The sequence below is a fragment of the Mercenaria mercenaria genome, chromosome 5, assembly GCF_021730395.1.
Source record: "Mercenaria mercenaria strain notata chromosome 5, MADL_Memer_1, whole genome shotgun sequence".
NCBI lineage: Eukaryota > Metazoa > Mollusca > Bivalvia > Venerida > Veneridae > Mercenaria > Mercenaria mercenaria.
In genome coordinates this window covers 76,131,732-76,156,255 of record NC_069365.1, presented here as the reverse complement: position 1 = coordinate 76,156,255, position 24,524 = coordinate 76,131,732, and the positions used below count along the sequence as shown (strand labels likewise).

Below are 24,524 nucleotides of genomic sequence, written 5' to 3'. Positions count from 1 at the left end.
CTTATGATGGTGAAAAACTGTTGCAAGTTTTAAAGTAATAGCTTTGATAGTTTATGAGAAAAGTTGACTTAAACATAATACTCAACCAAGAAAATGATTTTCTAAGTCCAAAAGGGGCAATAATTATTGCAAAAAGCAGGATGGAGTTATGTTGCTTGCTGTGCAGGGTCAGCTTATGATGGTGAACAAGTGTTGCAAGTTTCAAAGCAATAGCTTTGATAGTTTAAGAGAAAAAGTTGACCTAAACATAAAACTTAACTAAGAAATCTGATATTTTCTAAGTCCAAAAGGGGCCATAAATCTTGCAAAAAGCAGGACGGAGTTATGTTTCTTGCTGTACAGGGTCAACTTATGATGGTGAACAAGTGTTGCAAGTTTTAAAGCAATAGCTTTGATAGTTTAGGATAAAAGCTGACCTAAACATAAAACTTAACCAAGAAAACTGATTTTCTAAGTCCAAAAGGGGCAATAAATCCTGCAAAAAGCAAGATGGAGTTATGTTTCTTGCTATACAGGGTCAGCTTATGATGGTGAACAAGTATTCCAAGTTTCAAAGCAATAGCTTTGATAGTTTAGGAGAAAAGCTGACCTAAACATAAAACTTAACCAGGCAACGCCGACGCAGACGCCGACGCCGACGCCGACGCCAACAACCGCTCAAGTGATGACAATAACTCATCATTTTTTTTCAAAAAATCAGATGAGCTAAAAATGGCATTTCTAATGTTATATCAAAATAAATAAATAAATAGAAAGGGTACCTACGTTAGCGTTACCATAAACAAACAATACTTTTTAGATCTTACGCTCTGGTCTAAAGATGCATTTCTCTAAATTTTAGATACGGCTTTTTCTATACTATCACCACTTAACACTATCAGAATCAAGCGGCGTTATATTCAGTTTAAGATATCATTCCTACATTGGAGGAAAATAAGTTACATTGTATTACACGAAACAATCATACAATTTGAACAAGAATGTAAGTAATTAGTGATGTCATGTAAGTCTGGCATCATTACTAAATTGCAATTCTAGAATGGTTTTCTTCACAAGCTAACTGTGTGTTTCTTACTGTATATGTATATATTTTCACTCTATTTACTCTCTTCATATGTAGGACAAATTCTGAACAGAAGTCCTCAGTCACTAAGATGAAGCACAGTTATTGTATCAGATGACAAATAGCCAATCAATATACAATCGTTTTTACTATCGTAGCAAAGCGATTCTGGACATTTCTCACTGGGTATTTCCGGGACAAGCTGTCCTAGGCATTTCCCATCCTGACTGAACATTACGATAGTTTTGGATTGTTCGTCTAGAGCATACACTGTACCATCAATCGATATACATACACCAACTGCTCTGGTCAGTCTCTTATCTTGAAATCTATTTTTTATCGTACCATCTCTCCTTAACAGGACGATACCACCATTGCGATCAGCCATGTAAACCGAGTTTTGATAAACGGTCATTTGTCGTATTGTTGCTTTTGCTACGGCAATAAATTTTTCAAAAGTCCCATTTGTGTCATACAAGTCAACTGTGGTTCCAGACGATGTCCAAAACTTTCCATCTGTGTAAGCAATACCCCAACATCCACCTCCACTTTTAACAGAAAAACTTCTTACTTTAGTAATACAGGTACCTACTGATAACACGTCTATTTTGTTATTATCCAGCTTCACTGCTATTTCGTTGTGTCCTGTTTTACAAATTCCAGTTTGATAAATTCTAAGATCAAAGTGAGACTTTACATTGTGATTGGTGTCTATTAATTTCATATTTGAATTTCCCCGGTCAGCTAACATACAAGATCCGCTATCAAGTTGGCACACATCAATTATGCGACAGGTCTTTTTGTCATTCTGCATTCTAACATTAATCTCTTTTTGGCGTTTTATTTCTCTTCTTATTTATCCGAGCTTCATTTAGTTTTCCCAAACTTTTGACTTCTATTAACTGTCCTGTTACACTTGTATTTTCCTCAAAATCAATCGATACTTTACCATTCGATTCAAATTTTGCATGTAATGTTTTGGCATCTTTCATAATTTGCTGGCAAAGCTTCAATTGAACGAAGCGGTTTTCCTTATTCACTTCAGTCGTTGCCTGGAACTGGCCCCTTACTCTCTCCATTTCTGATAATCTTCTGTTCAGTTTTGTGATATCTGATTCAAGCTCATCTTTCACCTTACAATATGTTTCGTTGAGGCTCGTTTTATCTTGTTGTGAAATCATTTTGATATGTTCTACCAAAGCTTCTTCAATTTCTTGCAGCCTTTTTTCGATTGTCTTCCTCGTTTCTTCTACTGAAACGAGATTTTCTTTTTTCTTCTTCTCTGAGATTCTAAGAACCTCTTTGAGAGACTCATATTCCTCTTGTAGACGGTCTGCTTCTATTTGTTGAAAGTCCGAACCTGCTGCATCTGTTAGGCTGGTCACATCACCACAGGACCTGTTTTAAAGGATAAAATACGTTATTCTATTTACAATGTAACATATAAATCTTCAATAATTCTTATGCTGGCTAGGTATAAATGCAGCAATTCTGGCCAATCATATATAATCATGGGTTCGACCACAGAGAGAGGCAGTTTCTCATTGCAGATTTGACTAAAATACACTTTAAGTATGTTACTCTCATGTGATATGGGATTTTTAGACGACAGTACTTTCGACGTACAAGTAAGATCTCCCAAGAAATCAATTACAGTCATGCTAACCATTTCTGCAATTCTTTGGAAAAACGGCATTTGACCAACATAACGAAACAATACCACACACTATAACGAGGTGTTTTACAAATATCAAGCCACCGAGATAGGTCTACTTGATCTTACTTGTTTATACAGAAAACCATGATGTTAAACTCACTCATCAGAAAAGTCAACGAAAACAATGATGACCCTATATCGCTCACCTGTTAAACTTAGCCTTGGAAACATCAACATAAATATTCTGACCAAGTTTCATGAAGGCATTATCATAAATGTGACCTCTACAGTGTTAACAAGCTGTTCCTTTGATTTGAGTGGTGACCTAATTTTTGACCCCACATGACCCGGTTTCGGATTTGGCAAATGAATCATCATGATAAACATTCCTACCAAGTTTCATGAAGACAGGGTCAAAGATATGGCCTCTAGAGTGTTAACAACTATTTCGTTTGATTTAAGCGGGTGACCTAGTTTTTAACCCCATATGAGCCAGTTTCGAACCTGGCCTAGCAATCATCAAGATGAACATTCTGACCAAGTTTCATGAAGGCATCATCATAAATGTGACATCTACAGTGTTAACAAGCTGTTCCTTTGATTTGAGTGGTGACCTAATTTTTGACCCCACATGACCCGGTTTCGGATTTGGCAAATGAATCATCATGATAAACATTCCTACCAAGTTTCATGAAGACAGGGTCAAAGATATGGCCTCTAGAGTGTTAACAACTATTTCTTTTGATTTAAGCGGGTGACCTAGTTTTTAACCCCATATGACCCAGTTTCGAACCTGGCCTAGCAATCATCAAGATGAACATTCTGACCAAGTTTCATGAAGATATAGGGTCATAAATGTGGCATCAAGTGTTAACAAGCTGTCCCTTTCATTTGACCGAGTGAAATAGTTTGTAACCCCATATGACCCAGTTTCAAACTTGGCACAGGAATCATCAAGATAAACACTCTGACCAAGTTTCATGAAGATAGGATCATACATATGGCCTCTAGAGTGTTAACAAGCACTTCCTTTAATTTGAGAGGGGACCTAGTTTTGGACCCCGCATGACCCAGTTTCGAACTTGTCCTAGCAATCATCAAAATGAACATTCTGACCAAGATTCGTGAAGATATGGTCATAAATGTGGCCTCTAGGGTGACTACAAGCTTTACCTTTGATTTGATCTGGTGACCTAGTTTTTGACCCCAAATAATACAGATTCAAACTTGGCCAAGAGATTATCAAGATAAATATTTTGTGCAAGTGTGTATCTAATCAAAGCATAAACGAAACCTCTATATGACTGAAAGGGCCAATATAGTAAAAATTTCCCTTTCAGTGGCAGTAACTCTAGAACCCACGAAGGAATCTAGCCGGTTTTCAAAAGGAACCGAGATATTATTGTGACTCAATATTTTGGCCTTTTCAGGGGTCAATCAGGGACCGTAACTCCGGAACCTATGATTGGATCTGCCGGATTCATCAAGGAATCCAAGATCTATTTATTGTTAAAGATATTTTGCAAGTTTGTATTAAATCAAACCATAAAAGAAGTCTCTATATAGCTGCAAAAGCCAAAATAGCACTTTTTGACCCTTTAAGGGGCCTAAACGCTAGAACCCATGATGAGATCTGGTCAGTTTTCGAAAGGAACCGAGATAGTATGCCAATACAAGCTGTGTGCAAATCTAATTAAAATCAGTTGCAAAATATGGTCTCTATCGTGTTCATAAAAAAGATAAAGTGGAAACTCCACAGGTCGCTCAACACGACAAAAACGAAAATGTTGCAGGCTCGGTTTGATTGAGCCTGTTAATGGACGGCCGTGAAAATGCATGCTACCGTCCACGCCCTCTAGCCCCGGGTTGAGCAGAACTCAACATTTACACTTGCCACAAGTACAAAAACATTTACACAATCCACAAATAGCAAGTTTTGGTCCTTTAAGGGGCCATAACTCTGAGACCCATGACAGAATCTGGCCAGTTTTCGAGATGAACCGAGATATTATGCCAGTACAAGTTGTGTGCAAGTTTTATTAAAACTGAGGTCTCTATCGTGTTCACAAGAAATTGTAGACGGACGGACGGTCGACGGACAAAGGGCGATCACAATAGCCCACAACAAAATCAGATTTTGGCTCACATCAAAAAATAAACGTATTTTTTTTCGGGAAATTTTATATTTTCTTTTTGTTTTGGGCATTTTTAAGACGTTAGAATTTTTTTTTCTAAATTTTTTTTATTTCATCTGCAAAATTTTGCGAAAATACAGAAAATGAAATATGCATTTACTTAAAAATTAGTCGATAAAAATGAATAAAAATTGTACATAACGCGAGTACCTATTGACACAACAACATGTTTACATTTGGTGGCATTTGCCTTATTAGTTATTAAAATATTTAAAAAGAAGGAATATGTCGGACGATTTTTTCCCGATTCCGACACCTGTCCGACTTCGTCCGTCATATTTTTTTTACTTTTATATCCAACAAATTAAATAAATTCTTTCGATTTCTGCTCATATTGAAAATACCTATCGGATGTGTCAATTATTGTTTATATTTCATTATGAAAATGTGATTTTAAGAAGTTTAAAACACTGGTCGGAACTTTTCGTAAAATTTTACGAAAATGAAAAAATGAAAGAAGAGGCATTTCCAAGTCGAAAGAAGATGAAAAAAGAGAGGAAAGTCGCTTTAGTGGGTGTCGTTTACTTATGCTTGAAGTATGATGTTATTATCACCTTAGATGTTTCAGATATTAATTATAATTACCATTAGATTTGAAGAAAATTCACCAATCTACAACAGAAATCAAAATGTGAAGAAAAGTTGTAATAAGGATAGCTCCTTATCAAAAATAAGTGAATGAAATAAAAAGGACCGAGGCAAGATGATAGCGTTGGATATCTGCTTTACCATAGTATCAAATATTTTGGGACCGGACCTGGCAACGCAGGTTGAAAGCGCGGATCCCGGGTTGCCAGCAAAACCACGATATAAATATATATATAACTCGCTTTTTGGTATTTTGCCAATATCTAATAAATTACTGAAAGTATTTCCTTGACATCATGCATAAAATTAAATAAATGTGTTATTAATGTCATAATTAAAAAACAAGGATATCAAATCATTCAAAAATATAATTTAATGCATTTGGTTACTACTACCCATGTTCAAAAGTCACAGAAATACAGAAAACTTTGTGCTTTTAGAAAACGATTTAATTCAAATAATAAGAGAACAGAGATGTATATTTTGAGTTTTATTACGAAATTGTTTAATATAAGCGTTAGGAATGGTTGTAGTAGTATCAGCAGGGGCTGTAGCAAAAACTTTAATTGACAGATGCAGTAAAACTAGCGATAGTATAACCAGCTAGTAGTTTTAGCAGTGAGCAGTAGCAGTAGCAGCAACACTCTCACTGCTACTGCTTGCACTGCTTCTGCTGCTACTGTTTATTCTGCTTATACATCTACTGTTCACTGGTGCTGCTACTGCTGGTAGTGTTTCTGGTGTTACTGTTGGTACTGCTACTAGTGCTACTGCTGGTACTGCTACTGTTAGTACTGTTTCTGCTGCTACTGTTTTTTCTTCGATTTTTAGTTCTACTTCTGCTGCAGCTGCTACTGTTGGTACTGCTAATGCTCACTGCTACCGCTGCTATAAATATTCTGCTGCTACCGCTCACTGCTACTGCTAATATTTCTTAAGCTAATTGCTACTGCTGATTATTACTCAATTATACCATGCTGCTGCTGCTACTGGTTATGCTTCTGCTGCTACTGCTAGTAGTGCTTCTACTGCTACTGCTTACTGGTACTGCTTCTGCTGTTACTGCTTCTGCTCACTGCTACTGCTTGTACTGTTTATGCTACTTCTGCTTACTGCTTCTGCTGCTTTTGCTTCTATTTGTACTTCTACTTCTTATACTGCTGCTCCTCACTGCTACTGTTACTGCTAGTACTTCGTCTGCTACTACTAGTACTGATTTACCCGTATTGCTGGTACTGCTATTACTGATATTGCATTTGCTGCTGCTTCTGCTGTTACTACTGCTATTGCTGGTACTGATCCCGCCGCTAATGCTACTACTGGTATTGCCTTTGCTGCAACTGCTGCTTCTCCTTCTGCTTGTTCTCCTTTTGCTGCTACTGCTGCTTTTGCTTCTGCTGATACTTCTATTATTGCTGGTACTGCTACTGTTGGTACTGCTACTACTGCTAATACTTCTTAAGCTAATTGCTACTGCTGATTATTACTCAATTATACCATGCTGCTGCTGCTACTGGTAATGCTTCTGCTTCTGCTGCTGCTGCTGCTAGTAGAGCTTCTACCGCTACTGCTTACTGGTACTGCTTCTGTTGTTACTGCTACTGCTCACTGCTACTGCTTGTACTGTTTATGCTGCTGCTTCTGATGGTACTGCTACTGCTCACTGCTACTTCTTGATGATACAACTGGTACTGCTTCTGCTGCTAAAGTTTGTGTTGCAATTCTATTACAACCTCTGGTACAGCTTCAGCTGCTAAAGCTCACTGCTACTGTTGGTACCGCTTCTAAGCTCAATGTTGCCGCTGGTAGTGGTAATGCTTGTGCTGTTACCAGTACTGCTTCTGCTGCTACTGTTTCTACTGCTTTTATAGGTTCTGCTTCTGCTGGTACTGTTGGTACTGCTACTGCTTACTGCTACCGCTACTGCTGGTACTGTTTCTGCTGCCTTTGCTGCTACCGCTTACTGCTACTGTTGTTGCTGGTTTTGCTACTGCTAGTACTTCTACTGTCTATTGCTTCCGCTGATTATTACTGTCCACTCATACTGCTGGTAATGCTTCTGCTACTTCTGCTTACTGCTTCTGCTGCTTTTGCTTCTTTTTGTACTTCTACTTCTTATACTGCTGCTACTCACTGCCACTGCTACTGCTTCGTCTGCTACTACTAGTACTGATTGTACCCCTATTGATGGTACTACTATTGCTGATATTGCATTTGCTGCTGCTACTACTGCTATTGCTGGTACTGATCCCGCCGCTAATGCTACTACTGGTATTGCCTTTGCTGCAACTGCTGCTTCTCCTTCTGCTTGTTCTCCTTTTGCTGCTACTGCTGCTTTTGCTTCTGCTGATACTTCATTTATTGCTGGTACTGTTACTGTTGGTACTGCTACTACTGCTTATACTTCTTAAGCTAATTCCTACTGCTGATTATTACTCAATTATACCATGCTGCTGCTGCTACTGGTAATGCATCTGCTGCTACTGCTAGTAGTGCTTCTACTGGTACTGCTTACTGGTACTGCTTCTGTTGTTACTGCTACTGCTCACTGCTACTGCTTGTACTGTTTATGCTGCTGCTTCTGATGGTACTGCTACTGCTCACTGCTACTTCTCGATGATACAACTGGTACTGCATCTGCTGCTAATGTTTGTGTTGCAATTCGTAAGCTTATATTACAACCTCTGGTACAGCTTCTGCTGCTAAAGCTCACTGCTACTGTTGGTACCGCTTCTAAGCTCAATGCTGCCGCTGGTAGTGGTAATGCTTGTGCTGCTACTTGTACTGCTTCTGCTGCTACTGTTTCTACTGCTTTTATAGGTTCTGCTTCTGCTGGTACTGTTGGTACTGCTACTGCTTACTGCTACCGCTACTGCTGGTACTGTTTCTGTTGTCTTTGCTGCTACCGCTTACTGCTACTGTTGTTGCTGGTTTTGCTACTACTAGTACTTCTACTGTCTATTGCTTCCGCTGATTATTACTGTCCACTCATACTGCTGGTAATGCTTCTGCTACTTCTGCTTCTGCTGCTTTGGCTTCTATTTGTACTTCTACTTCTTATACTGCAGCTAATCACTGCTGCTGCTACTGGTAATGTTTCTGCTTCTGCTGCTGCTGCTAGTAGAGCTTCTACTGCTACTGCTTACAGGTACTGATTCTGCTGTTACTGCTACTGCTCACTGCTACTGCTTGTACTGTTTATGCTGCTGCTTCTGATGGTACTGCTACTGCTCACTGCTACTTCTCGATGATACAACTGGTACTGCTTCTACTGCTAATGTTTGTGTTGCAATTCGTTAGCTTCTATTACAACCTCTGGTACAGCTTCTGCTGCTAAAGCTCACTGCTACTGTTGGTACTGCTTCTGACCTCAATGCTACCACTGGTAGTGGTAATGCTTGTGCTACTACTAGTACTGCTTCTGCTGCTACTGTTTCTACTGCTTTTATAGGTTCTGCTTCTGCTGTTACTTTTGGTACTGCTACTGCTTACTGCTACCGCTACTTCTGGTACTGTTTCTGCTGCCTTTCTTGCTACCGCTTACTGCTACTGTTGTTGCTGGTTTTAATACTGCTAGTACTTCTACTGTCTATTGCTTCCGCTGATTATTACTGTCCACCTATACTGCTGGTAATGATTCTGCTACTTATGCTTACTGCTTCTGCTGCTTTTGCTTCTATTTGTATTTCTACTGCTGCTACTCACTGCTACTGCTAGTACTTCGTCTGCTGCTACTACTACTGATTGTACCCCTATTGCTGGTACTGCTACTGCTGATATTGCATTTGCTCTGCTCCTACTGTTACTACTGCTTATGCTGTCACTGATCCCGCCGTTAATGCTACTACTGGTATTGCCTTTGCTGCAACTGCTGCCTCTCTTTCTGCTTGTTCTCCTTTCGCTGCTACTGCTGCTTTTGCTTCTGCTGATACTTCTATTATTGCTGGCACTGCTACAGTTGGTACTGCTACTACTGGTAATGTTTTTGCTGGTAATTCTACTGCTGGTACAGTTACTTCTTACTGCTTAGTGCTTAGTACAACTGCTTATACCGCCTCTGATGTTAATGCTACTGCTGGCAATGAATTGCTGCTACTGCTACTGCTGTACTTCTTCGGCTGCTACTGCATCCTCTCATGTAAACTGCCCACTGGTACCGCCTTTGATGTTACTGCTTCTACTGATACTGATTCTACTGCTTCTACTGCCATTCAGTCTGCTGCTTCTTCTACTGTTGATACTGCTGCTGCTACTTCTGGCATTGCTTCTGTTGCTACTGCTACTACTGTTACTGCTTCTGCCGTTACTACTATTGCTTATGTTGTTTCTTCTGATTCTGCTGCGATGCTACTACTGGTACTACTGCTGTACTTCTCTGATGCTAATATTGGCATTGAATCTGCTGCTATTGTTACTTCTGTCACTGCTTCATTTGCTATTACTTTCTGTTGCTGATGCAGCTGCTGCCACCGCTCACTGCTACTGCTGCAACTAATTTTGCTGGTACGTCTTCTTTTTCTTCTGCTACGGCTTGTACTATACATGCTTGTACTGCTACTGCTGCATTGCTTCTGATAATGACACTGCTAGTACTGCTTCTGCTGCTACTAAATCTACTAATCTACTACTGTTTTCTGCTGTTTCTACTCAAGGCTACTACTAGTACTACTTCCACTGGCATTTCTTTTGCTGCTATTGGTTGTTTTGCTACTGCTAGCTGGTACTGCTACTGCTGCTTCTGCTGTAGCAACTGCTATTAATGGTACCGCTTCTGTCACTACTGCTACTGCTGCCATTGCCATCGCTCACTGCTACTACTGCTATCTTTTCTGCTGGTACTTCTACTGATTCTACTGCTATTGCTGGTACTGCTACAGCTGGTATTGCTACTGCGGGTACTGTTACTGCTTACTGCTATATCTACTGCTCACTGCTACTATTTATACTTCTGCAGGTACAGAAAATGATCACTGGCACTGCTGGTAACGCCTCTCCTGCAACTGCTATTGGTAGTACAGGTTCTACTACTTTAACTACTGGTATTGCTTCTGCTGCTACTGCTAGTGCTGCGGTTGTCGCTACTGCTACGGCTACTGCCGGTATTGTTTTTTACTGCCGCTGCTGCTTCTGCCCTTACAGCAGCTATTGCTACGACTCACTGTTGCTGTTGTTGCTTTTGCTGGTACTTCTACTGTTTCTATTGCTGGCACTGTAACCGCAGGTACTGATACTGCTTATTGCTACTGCTACTTCTCACTGCTACTATTGTTACTTCGTTTTTGGTATTAAATTTGCTAACTGCTACTCCTAAATTTACTGTTGGTACCACCTCTGCTGTAACTGCTACCGCTGGAACTGTTTCTGCTCTTACTTACTTACTTACTTCTGGTATTACTACTTCTGCCTTTAAGGCTACTGTATGAATTTCTTTTTCTGCAACTGCTGCTATTTTTCTGCTGCCACTGCTGCAATTACTGGTACTGCTACTGTTGTTTCTGCTGTAACTACTGTTACTACTGGTACTACTTCTGTCACTACTGCTGTTGCTGTTACTGCCACCGCTCACTGCTACTACTTCTATCTTTTCTGCTGATACTTCTATTGTTTCTACTGCTATTGCTGGTACTGCTACAGCTGGTATTGCTACTGCTGGAACTGTAACTGCTTTTTGCTACTACCACTGCTCCCTACTACTATTGATACTTCTTCTACAGCAGCTGCTTACTGGTACTGCTTGCACCGCCTCTGCTGCTCCTGCTACTGGTGGTACACCTACTACTTCAACTTCTGGCATTGCTTCTGCTGCGTCTGCTGTTACTGCCGCAGTCATTACTGCTACTTCCGGTATTGTTTTACTGCCGCTGCTGCTTTTGGCTTTACTGCAGCTTTACTTCATTGCTACTCCTCACTGTCACTGCTCATTTAAATTGCTGGAACTGCATCTGCTGCTTCTGCTCACTGCTGCTAAAATTTCTGCTTCTTACTTCTTCAGCTGGTATCTCTACTGCACTTGTCATTACTTCTGCTGTTGTTACTGCTGCCTCTTGTCCTGCTATAGTTGCTACTGCTAATGCTGCTACTGTACTTAGATATTTTCTTTGTTACAACTGCTTCCATTGCTGCTGCTGCTGCTGCTGCTGCTATTGCATCTACTGCTAATGCTAATACAGCTTCTGCTTCTTGTAGTGTTCCTGCACACTGCTTCTGCTGGTACTTCTACTGCTCACTACTACTATTAGCAATTCATCTGCAGCTGCTGATTGTTTTAGTTCTGCTTTTGCTTCTACTGGCCCTGTTGCTACTGCTACTGCTGGTATGTCCTATGCTACTACTGCTTTTATTATTATTATTATTATTATACCAGATTTATATAGCTATCGCAGCTTCTGATTCTTCTGGTACGCTGCTACTGCTACTGCTGGTTTTACTTCTGCTGCTAAGCTGCTACTGCTAGCGCTCACTGCTAGTGCTACTTCTTTTAATGCTACTGCTAGTACTCATTCTGCTCTTTACAACTCCTCATTGATACTTCCTACTTATAGTGCTCTTACTGCTTCTACTAATGCTAGTACTGGGACTGCTTACTGAAACTGCTCCTGCTGCTACTGCTACCTATAACTGCTCCTTCTGTACGGGCCCTGCTGTTACTACTCACTGCTTCTGCTACTACTTTATTGATTTGTCAGCAGAAAGCCCCATACCTTCAGTTGATAACGTTTGGAGTTCGGGACTAATCGGCACTTTATCTTTAGCTGGAGACAATGAATCAACGACGTTTTCCGATTCCACATTTTGTAAATTAACATCCTGGCGCTTTGTTTCGACTGATTTTCTTCTAGGTGTTCTGCGCATTTTTTGGATATCATCAAGTGTTAAATGATTCACAACGGGGTTCTTCGCTCGCATTCCGTTCATTCGATTTTATTTTTCATACACAGGGATCTGCATTCGTAATAAGCACGTGGCTACATATTACTTACTTTTGAGCTGCCATCTTTTTCTTCTTTTCTTGTATGTCCATTATAAATAATATCACATAAATACAGTCTGAGTCTTATACACGCCAACAAAGCATGTAGAACAGAGAGAAAAACACTTCGATATACTAATAGTAAATCCTTTTAGCAAAGCAGTAATACATACAAAGCAGTGATACAAATTTGTAATGCATTAGGGATTTGGAAAATTTGTTTATATACAGTGTAGAAATAGATGCAATAAGCATGTGGTCTCTTTTCCAGGCAGCCACATGCTGTTTAAAGATATCGCATGCAGGCATCACTATATATGTCCGCTCTGTGATAAGAGTGCCGTCCTGACTGTCACATATATGTCATGTGTGCTGCGACGCACTGAGACATACGTATGCCCTCTTACCATGTAACTGCAATGTCTGGCCTCGAATCCGTCTTATAAAAATGACCACGGACTCTCGTAAAACTTGGTGATTTTCCGATTTGATATTGACATCGAGTATTTTTATTTATTTTTTTTTTTTATTTATTTTTTTTTTTTTTTTTTTTGCGCAAAACAGTTTAGTTTTATTTCCTCATCAGCATAAAAAACTATATTGCAGTTTTAGAAAACGACTGTTTTCCAATATAACGTGATATATAAAGGAAATTGAACGTTTCCATATGTCATATAGTATAGTTCGCTGGCTACGAATTAATTAAACAATTTAAATTTACTAAAACCACAATGTTTCGTGTAGGAAAATTACCTTGCTAAAAACAGAAAATATATGTTGTATGTATATATACTGGAGAAAGAGAAAAGATCATTCTTATGAATAATTATTGTATCACATGTTAACCAAAACATCATATTTAAAGTCGAATTTTATATATCAGAAGATGAAACAATGGTCTTTGTACTCTCCAACAACAATATCGCGATTTTGACTGGAAAATAAACCTGCTACAGCATTCTTCCACTAAGATTAAATTTCATATATAGAAAGGATTCATGTTTAACCCTGTATAAAAGATCAGTGTTCTGTCTCTTAGATTTCAAAATTTCACAAAAACAAATCGACGGCATGCACAAATGTGTAGATTTATATGCTGAATATTGAATATTTAAAGACAAAATGAATTTCTATAAGAAAATCGCAATTTTCAATTCCTTTTTGATTTTTAGATTATATTATACAAATTACTGAGCTTTGATGTCGTTGAACATGCAATCCATTATGATAACTTTCAAAATGTAAATAATTGTAAAGGTGTATAGTTGTAAGTGTTCTAATAATTTATAGTAAAAAGATGCTGTAGTCACAAAAATAATTACGGAATTTCGTAAATTTTCGAGATTTTCCGACATCGATATTGGTCTATAACATCTGGGAATGAAGTTTCTTAGCCATTTGAATTAATGTTGCCAATCAAAAAAATGAAACAATATAGATTTTTAACACAATCGCTACAAGGCATCTTTAAAGTTAGCTAAAATTTATTTCTAAACTTTTTTGCCAAATAATCACCATTAATTATCAAGTGAGATGTTGTGCATTTTCTGTCAGCTTCGGAAGATAACCACTAATTGATAAGCAATAATACTGTTAGAAATATTTTGTAGTTATAAATATAACAACGGATTCTCGTAAAATTTGGTGATTTTCCGACTTGATAGTGACATCGAGTATCTTTATTTTTTTTATGTCATGTGTGCTGCGACGCACTGAGACATACGTATGCCCTCTTACCATGTAACTGCAATGTCTGGCCTCGAATCCGTCTTATAAAAATGACCACGGACTCTCGTAAAACTTGGTGATTTTCCGACTTGATATTGACATCGAGTATTTTTATTTTTTTTATTTATTTATTTTTTTTTTTTTTTATTTTTTTTTGCGCACAACAGTTTAGTTTTATTTCCATACCAGCATAAAGGCTATATTGCAGTTTTAGAAAAAGGGCTATTGGTTTACAAACATACGTTGTAAATAGTGAATAACCTAAAATTTAAAAATCACCTTAAAATAATTTATGTACAATAAATTCGAAGTTTCTTTTAATTTTCTAAACATCATGATATATCAGAAATGCAAAATTTGGATATTCAACGTACCAGTATCACATATTTCATTTGTGGATTTGTGGATTTGTGGAATATTAGTAACATAGCTATTCAGCCTTAATAAAAAAGAAACCCAAAAGTTTTTACCAGCTATACGGAGGGATTTCATAAAATTCGGTTGGATGGAACCAGGTTTCTTCTTAGCTTCTAGTTGAATTCTTAACGCGACATTTCTGCTAACATAATAATAAGAACTATCTGAGACGCACGTCATACATGGCATTTATTATACATTTATTGACTTATGTTTCAGTCAGTATGTTTTTACGGATCTTTAAAAATGATATTGACCGAAGACGCAGAGTAAATATGTATAGAAACATTTATTGACTGAAACATAAGTCTATAATTGTTAAATAATATGCCCTTCTCAAATGCACTCATTTGACTGACCAATATTTCATACATACGAAAAAAAGTTATTTTACAAGAGTCACCCATTTCGGCCAATCAAATGAGCGCACTTGAGAACGGTATATAACATTTATATTTATTTGACTCTTGTCCACATATATGATCAATATAATACAACGTCAACGTAATTCACACCATAATTTGAATCTATATTACCATTCTATACAAAATTACAAGAGAACATGTTCATACATATTAAAATAATATATTTACATCATTCACGAACAATTTACATGATAACGCCAAGGGGCAGTTTGCTAATCGTGTTGTTGAATTATAATGTAAAACAAATATAATATAGAACAGAACAGAACTTATAAAGCGATCAGATCGTAGGCGAATTGACTATAAAACAGAAACTATGATTAAAAATCAAATACAGCATTATTTACAAAGATAAGATAGATTTTCGTCTGATAAGAATATTGAATTTAAGCAGTGGGCATTAGTAAAAAGAAACACGAGTTTGTTGCTCTCTGGCAAATTAAAATATTCAGCACACTGTTAGTTAGTTATTCTATGATAAGGTGTGCATTTCAGCATCAGAATAATTGGATAATTACCCGTAAGCGATTTTACCAATAGAAACACCTTGTAGTGATGAAAATAACAGCGGACTTTCGTAAAATTTCGAGGATTTCCGACAATATTCTAGAAAAAGATATTGTGTTTTTCAACTTCTATTTTCGTTTTTGCTTTTTATTCGTATTCGCTATTGAAATCTGACATTATATTACTGGTTTTCTTCATCGTATACTTTAAATTTCTATATTTAAAGTACGTTCTTCTTTTGATTACTTCCCCTATAGAACAGTAAACATGAATATTACCACTGCCGTATGAACTTTATCATTTAAAATTGTATATGTATTTGTTCGCATGTATTCACACCATGTAAACTTTGACTCTGAATTAAAGTATTGACTTGACTTGGAAAGTGAAATGTAGTATAATGTAACACATAAATTGTGGCATTGAAGAAACATTATATTTACCCTTCACTCATTCAAACAATGGTTACAGAGTAAAATGTAAAAATGAGTACGACAATATGTACACACTCATTATTTATTTTCTGATAATTTTATTTTTTTTATTCTACACCGTTTAGATAAAAATGAAAAGTATATGATTCCGAATAATAATACGTTCAAAATCGCCCGATACAATTTTATGCTAAAAAGGGAATGCAATTTTCGTGTATTTACAAAAATAAAATGTATTATATATTAAGCAACGCAAAATGTTTTATAACTGACCCTATCGATGTAGAATAAGGGGCATTATAGCATTGAGTATATTTTCTTTTGTTTTGTTTTGGGTTTAACGCCGTTTTTCAACAGTATTTCAGTCATGTAACGGCGGGCAGTTAACCTAACCAGTGTTCCTGGATTCTGTACCAGTACAAACCTGTTCTCCGCAAGTAACTGCCAACTTCCCCACATGAATCATCAGAGGTGGAGGACTAATGATTTCAGACACAATGTCGTTTATCAAATAGTCACGGAGAACATACGCCCCGCCAGAGGATCGAACTCACGACCCCGCGATCCGTAGACCAACACTCTACCTACTGAGCTAAGCGGGCGGGCTAGAGTATATTTTCTGATACTTAAATTAAATAGCGAATCGTTGCATTTATCTCTTTGATTTTACGCAACAAGACGTAAGATTCGAATAACTAACCAAATAATCGTCGTCTATAAAGCAGATAATGTCATATAAGCAATAAGTAGATGTGATTATTTAACAGCGGGATGCTAATCATTTAATTACGGCAAGCATAATATCAATTATCTCTTGATCGTAAGCAATTCTCTAATTACCACTGTAAGATCAGATGAGGCACTTTAACAAAGTAGGCTGATGACACATTTAGTGTTTAAACAAACCAGTTTTATTTAAGTATGTTAATAAGGACACCCAAATTGCCTCCTATTGAACTATAACTTTTTTTTACGTAGTTTGCACATCACAAAAGTGTTGTTTTTTCTTAATCTGCATTTCATTTATCGAAATATTTTCAAAACTTACTATATCTGTTTTTAGACATGAATCTAATAATGAAGGTACGTGCATTCTTTGTAAAAATACGAATTTCGACAATTAAAATTTTATTCTACATAGTCTACATATTCATGTTTGATTTTTTTCAGTTGACTTTTCAATTTTTTCCCCGTTCAAAGCAAACTAAAAATATCTTAATAAACACTTATCAAGGAAGAAATTTTAAATGTTATGCTATTAGATGCATTTTAGAAAGCAAATAGCGTTCTCTTTGTTTCGTTAGGAAAAAGTTCAAAGACTATGTGGACAATTTCGCAAATATATACGAAATGATTTCGTGAGAATTATAACGGCATACATGTGTCTGATATTTTCTAAGACTTCTTTTTAAATATTTTCTGAATATTTACACATAAGATTTCATTAGATATCTATAATCCGCCATACTCAAGCACTGATTTGCTCGTACATTTAATTGCAGATCGAAGAGATATATTGATAAATTTTTCGAATTATTTCGTTCGATTCAACGTTAGTTGTAGACATTTCAAATTTGATTTTAATTTCCATTTTAATTAACAATAAAAAGCATTCCAAATGACTTCATTGTTTCAATCATGTATTATTCCTTATGATTACGCGATTAATATTGCGAGAAAAAAGAAGACTTTATAAATAACATTCTGTATGTTAGATTCAACGGAAAATCCACAAAAAATGCGGGATGGTTTCGTAAAAATCAGCGACATATTTCTGTTTCTGATATTTAATTCATTTAAACATTTTCTTTGAATACGTAAATGTAATAATATGTAAATAAAAATCGTAACACTACCAATAACAAGCACGACTTCACTAGTCATGATCTTTTACCGCAAATGGAAGAGACACGACTTAAAAGTACATTTTAAAATTTTAAAATTGTATTTCATTTTACATTGAAATTATTGAAAGATTAACCGAATCGAATTAATCATTCCAAACATGTACTATTTATTAAGACCACACGATAAATATTTCGGCGAAAAACAATTCTGTTAGATGTGACGGAAACTCGCAAAAAAAGACGAAATAATTTCGTAAAAATCTGCGGCATAATTCTGTTTCTGTTAATTCTTCTTTTAAACCTTTTTTTTTTTGAAATTTAATATGTAAAATATTATTGAGATATCTGTGAATTACCATTATCAAATAGGTATTTGATAGTATCTTTAACCACAAGATGGAAGATACAAGATAAATTACGTGCGACTTTTACGTAAATTGAAAAATTTCAAATTTAATTTATAAGTTAAATATTCCCAGAATCACACCCAAACGATCACATATCGTCAGTTATTAATCATTCATTATGATAACACGATAAAAAATTCGACATAATAAAGTTAAAACATTTTAAAGACAAAAACGTAGAATTTTACGTGAGATTTCCGCAAAATTTTGCGAAATCAGAAATGTTGTAAGCACAAAAGCTCACCCTGTAACACATGACAGGTGAGCTAAAACACGATGTTAAACTCATTAGAAAACTCAACGGAAACAATGTCATTCGGCCATATTTATTATAAGATTCTTCCATTGCTTGTAGGTGCAGATGGGAATGTCCGGTTGCAGTGTAACTGTTTAGGGGGTGACTCGGCAGAGCGAAAGCCGGATATTCCCATCCGCACCTATAACCAGTGACAAAATCTTTTTCTTGCATACCTTAGCCAAGAAATAATAGTAAAAATAAAATCAAACGAATGCCTTTCTTTGCAGCACTAATTTCTTATAGCGCTGTTTTTAAACAAAGCGCTAGAAATTAACGACTATAATCAGGAAAGACGTTATGAAATTTCAAAGACAAATTTCAGACTTTGCTTTATCACGTTATGTATTTTTGATAAAAAATGTGTTGTTTTTTTTTTGTTTTTTTTTTTGTCAAGTTTATTTTTCACATTATCATAGTTATACTAGTAATTCACAAACAAAATATAATTATGTTACTATACCTGTGTTCTGTGGCAATACACATCAGACAGTAGACCATATCGTGTGTCCCACAATACATTTCAATATCCCTATCTGGATGCTGTCGACATTTTATTTTTGCGGTTGTCTTGGCTATCTTTTGCTCGTGCTTTCCTTTTTCTTTTTCTACCAGTTTGTGGTCACGCGATATTTTCATTTTAAGATGGTACTTGGTACATGTTGTACAGAGGTACTCGTCACATTCCAGACAATATTTGATAGCCTCTTCTCTGGTTCCCTCCTCACTACACGGCGTACATGAAAAGGCGATATCGGCATCGGAACCATCCTGGATAGAAAACTGGTTTCCTCCTTCAGCCATGCCTTAATGGTCGTAAATTCCCCAGTTAATCTACATTTGCAATCTACAAAAATAACCACTTCTTAAATAAGGATGTTGATTACGCAAACCAAATTTCGTTTGAATCTGATACAAATATCTAAAGGAGTTGAGTACACAATTTACAAATATTTATCACATGTTTGATGTCGCGGGAGTGTAATAAAGCCATTACATAAAAATGATAATACACTAGAGTAATAAAGCTTTGACGTCGACGTCGTTTACAATATGAGAAACGTTGATCAAATTGACTTGTTTATAAAAGTTAAGGAAAGTAAAGTTGTTGTTTTTATGTTTCGACAGGAAAAAGCTATCATGTGATAAAAAGAATATTACATTTGTGATTTTTTTACACTGAATTTATTAAACTCGTTGAATAAAATTGATAAAATCATTTTATTCAACTCGTTTAATAGAGCCTCGCATTTTATCATTTTATTCAACTCGTTTATTAAATTCAATATGAAAAGACACTCATGTAATATTCTCTGTATATGTAATATCTTAAGGTACGAAAAGGGGTCGGTGTTGTTTTTTTCAGTGACGGGGAAATGGTGACATGGACTGTTATAAGGGTAAACTTCAGTAAAACTGTCTTGTAACGACTAAAATAGAGGAACGGGCCGTTTGCTGATGTTAATATAACTCGTGGCCCAATCCATTTGTATATGTTTCTTTTGTGTTCTTATTATTGTATATATGCCTAATAACAAATACAATAAAATACTATTAAACTAAACTAGAGGAACATCGCCTCGTAATGAAACAGTGTTTGTAACAAAATGTGTTACACTCCAGAAGAAAATTACTTAAACGCTGAATATCTTGTGTTTTAATTGATATAAGCATATCTTATTGCTTTTGTAAAAATGTAACATAATAAGTACACAGTAGAATAGATATGGAAACGTGAATATGTAATTTGTTTAAAGCAAATGTGTCGGACCACAAGTTTTACCAACATTAATGACAGCCCTTCCCTAACAAGGTTAAGTAACAAAATGTTCAGTTCATAGTTCGTAATGTATCTGCAATATTCATACCAAATGAATGAGAGGGGAAAAAACAAGAAAAAAACAAAGAATTTAGTAAAGCAAGAAATTAAAAAAGAAAATTATGAAGTAAGAACTAAATATGAGTGTAAATACCTTTAAAACAAAACAACAAAAGAAAACCCCCCAAAAAAATCTAAAACGAAATAGGAAAACAACCAGAAAAAGAGTTATTTGCTCGCCGTTCCACACCCTACATTACTTGAAGGACTCAGGTTTTCTGTTCTAAACGGTATGGTTGAAATATGTTTTAATATATTTGTTTAGAAAATGTAGTAAAACGTTTTTGGAGGATATGTCTTATCTAAAATGGAGGAAACATACTTTTTGGGGAGGGAACGGGTCGAATTTCGGTTTTGACCCCAAAACATTGCGGAAATTTATCAAGAAATTATATGAAAGTCACGATAATATGCGCATGTACAGTTTATATTCAGGATGTACACAATACAAATATATAAGTTCATTCGATTTGGACAGAAACTGTATATATTTCCTTCTGAGAGTTAATTAAAACATTAAGCAAAGTGTTGTTGTTTTTTTAAACTTAGCATAGGCAAAATCTAACACAGCACTTCATGAATTGTGAATATTTTTACAACGAGCGACTACATAATTTTGAAAAGAAAAATATGTTGTTACTGTCAGATCAAAATGTTTTTGTTTGTTTGTTTGTTTTGGGTTTAACGCCTTTTTTCAACAGTATTTCAGTCATGTTACGGCGGGCACTTAACCCAACCAGTGTTCCTGGATACTGTACGAGTACAAACCTGTTCACCGCAAGTTACTGCCAACGTCCCCACATGAATCAAAGGTGGAGGACGAAAGATTTCAGACACAATGTCTTTTTTTTGTAATCTATTTTTATTTCCAATAAATACAGCACATCTACAACAAATACATCAGTGACAGTTTATTTCTTTTCAATATTGAGAAAGAAGTACATTTTTAATTAATCTTCAATATTCATTTTATTTTTATTATAAATGTCTATATTATTGGAAAAATGTGATAAAAAGGAGAAGGAGAGTAAAAAAAGTAAATTAAAGGAGAGGAAGAAAAAGAATGAAAAAAAAAAAAATAACAAAAAAATGAAGATTTGGATGTTCTCGATATACTGTTATTGATGGAAAAATGCACGTTTTAGCTCATACAAAATGTTATTAAGACAGCTCATATTATTTCTCCAATACTGACCATTTTTGCCTGTGTTGTTCTATTTCCTGTTCTATTTTAATTCGTAGTTTCAAATATAAAATAAAACTGTCAAAGACAGGTAAGAGTTTTCTATTTTTCACCTGAAAAATATAGGATTTCATTAAAAAAGTTTATTACATTTCTGTTTTGTCCGCTTACTAAATGACCAAAACTGATTATTTCTAGATTAAAGTATGATGAGATGTTTAAGGCACTTAGGAAATCAGTCAATCTATTCCACATATGTTGAGCATATTGGCATTCCCAAAATAAATGCTCTCGACTTTCTACATACATGTTACAAAGATCGCATAGACTTGACTTGCTTAATTTTACCTTTAATAGATACTTATTTGTGGAAATAAGACGGTGAATATATTTGTATTGAAAATTTCTCAGTTTTGAGTCTATGGTTGATTTGAATACTTGTCGGTATACATTTTTCCATTTTATTTCTTCTTTATCTAAGACATCTTCCCATTTGGCTTCGTTTTTTAATTTTTGTTTTCCTTTTTTTCATTTGCATTTCATACAAAAACTTATTTGGTGCTTTTGGTTTAGACAATGTTGTAAGTAAAGATTCATTTCTATCATATAATATGTTACTCTCTTTCATCTTTACCTTTATGTTTTGTGGGATACATTTAACTAGCTGATGATAGTTTAAATAATGTCTTTTATCAAATCGTCACGGAGAACAAACGCCCCGCCCGCGATCCGTAGATCAACGCTCTCCCTTTTGAGCTAAGCAGTGGGTTAAAAAATGTTTTGAAAAAATCAAAGCTCGGAATAATATAATCTTAAGTATTTTACGATCTCCAACCATTTTTAAAAGTCACAAACGTGTATGAGGAGTTGAACACACCAAAGCTCTTGACTATGGCCTATCTTGTGAAATTCAGAAAGGGCCATGATTCTAGAAAAAAATAGCCACAGAAAAAAATCCGTTATTTGTGGCAATCTTCACATCAAGGGCCTTCATCTGTGAAACGTTCAAGCATATCCTTTCAATAGTGTTTGAGGAGTTGGACACACAAACATTTTCTCTATATTCTATATAGAAAACTACCAAAGGGCCGTGACTGCAGTAAAAATAGTCACAGCAAAAGTTCCTTCCTTTATGGTCATCTGTACATCAAGCTTGTTCATCTGTGAAAGTTCATCTGTGAAAGTTTGAAGCAAATCAGGCTAATAGTGTGGGTGGACGACGCACGTACGGACGCACGGACAGCAGCAACGCTTACATAAATACGAGGGCATAAACAATGTTATTCTGTCAACGTGAGTATATTCATTACAATTTTCGTGGTATTTGTGCAAATTTGTGGCGAAAATGGTATACCAAATATGTCAAGTGTGTGCCGCAAGAGAAAGAGCTTGTCAACGAATACGTCTAGACTAGATTTCAAGTGAGATTCTATAGTATACTGACCCATACAGAAATGCTGTATGCGGTCTCATGGCCCAACAACCCTCATTTACCATTATTTTCGTACTGTCATAAGATATCATACAAATGTTTTATCTGATTGAGATCCAGCGAACGTGCGGGACAGTCAAAACGTTCGCTAAATGCGCGAGTTGACTTAGTATTATAGGTAGGCGAACCACCATGTATCAGATGCACACTTTAGTTTGCATGCATTAAAACTTATGTAAGAAAAGAAAAATACTTATTATATACCTGTATAAATTCTGTAAAAAAATCGGCTTGTATTTCACAATTAAATATGAACAGACAGACAAAAATTCCGTATTGTACCTTTCAAATTCCGTATTGTACCTTCCGTATTGTATGCTGCCGGACTATTTTCATTAATATGCGTGACCCGACACATTTCTATAAATAGCGCACATAAAAACTTCACTTAGTTCCATTTAATATCGATAAACATTGAAGATTTCGTTCAAGAACAAAACAAGAATCAAAATGGTAAAGGTATATAATAAAAGGGTCATTATAACAGTAGCTAGATCTGGGACTTTGTATTCGGCTCTCGTGGATTTTGCAAGGTCGGATCACACTCGGCGCTTGCGCGCCTCGTGAGATCCGATCTAGCAAAATCCACTCGAGCCGAATACTGCGTCCCAGATCGAGTTACTGTTATAATAACCCTATTATATGGACGATTATCTGATCGATCCGCTAAAATTTTGACCCGACCCTAATGTTGTCGTTTTTTCCACTTGAATATTTTTTTTTTTTTAAATGTCAAATTCGATGGAAATAGAATCTATTATTGGTAAGAAACTGATAGACGACTAATTAAGATGGCATCTTAAACCAGAAAATAACACAAAATAAAACGTTTATTTTTCCATTATTAAGATTTCACACAGAACGTTCACTAAACAAAGCCTTGTTTATGCTTTCAAGACAGTGATTAATATAAAAAAGACAGAGGTACTAGATCTACTGGACGTTGTAACCTATAGATAGGTTTACTGTATCTGATTTTTTTTTAAATGCAACAGTGAGCAAAGTTTTCCGCGTAATGAGCTCACTCCTCAACTGCACACACAAAATATTAATACCCCACCCGTTCCAAGAGCGTGACCTAATCTGTCTTTCACACTTTCTTTATCTGACAGAAGATATTAACATTTTCATTAACTTATTTAAAAAATTAATTTTGTATACTACTAGTAAGTACAAATGTTATTAAAACCTGCTGTAATGATGAAGACTGTCCAGATGTAGGCGATATTATGGAAATCGAAAGTTGAACATGTTTTTTATCTAATAAAAAGACAAATCCCATCAAATACATGATTAAATACAAATGTGAACTTAAATAAATAAAAAAATAATCAAACATAATCAAATTCAATACCTACATTTATTTCTGTCTCGCCAGAAATAAATCAGTTTTGTTGATTGCAAATAGGTCACATTTTCTTCTATATCCACAATTAG

The 24,524-nt window shown here is 35.8% G+C and overlaps 1 protein-coding gene across 1 annotated transcript; it reads right to left on the bottom strand.

Moving 5' to 3' along the window:
• Positions 1-712: 712 nt before the first annotated feature.
• LOC123557663 (E3 ubiquitin-protein ligase TRIM33-like) lies at positions 713-24,524 on the bottom strand. The gene is made up of 3 exons (XM_053544019.1): positions 24,442-24,524; positions 18,997-19,380; positions 713-2,461 (listed from the first exon to the last, which is right to left on the bottom strand). The coding sequence occupies exons 2-3, from the start codon at positions 19,335-19,337 to the stop codon at positions 1,885-1,887; spliced, it is 918 nt and encodes a 305-aa protein (XP_053399994.1). The 5' UTR covers positions 19,338-19,380; positions 24,442-24,524; the 3' UTR covers positions 713-1,884.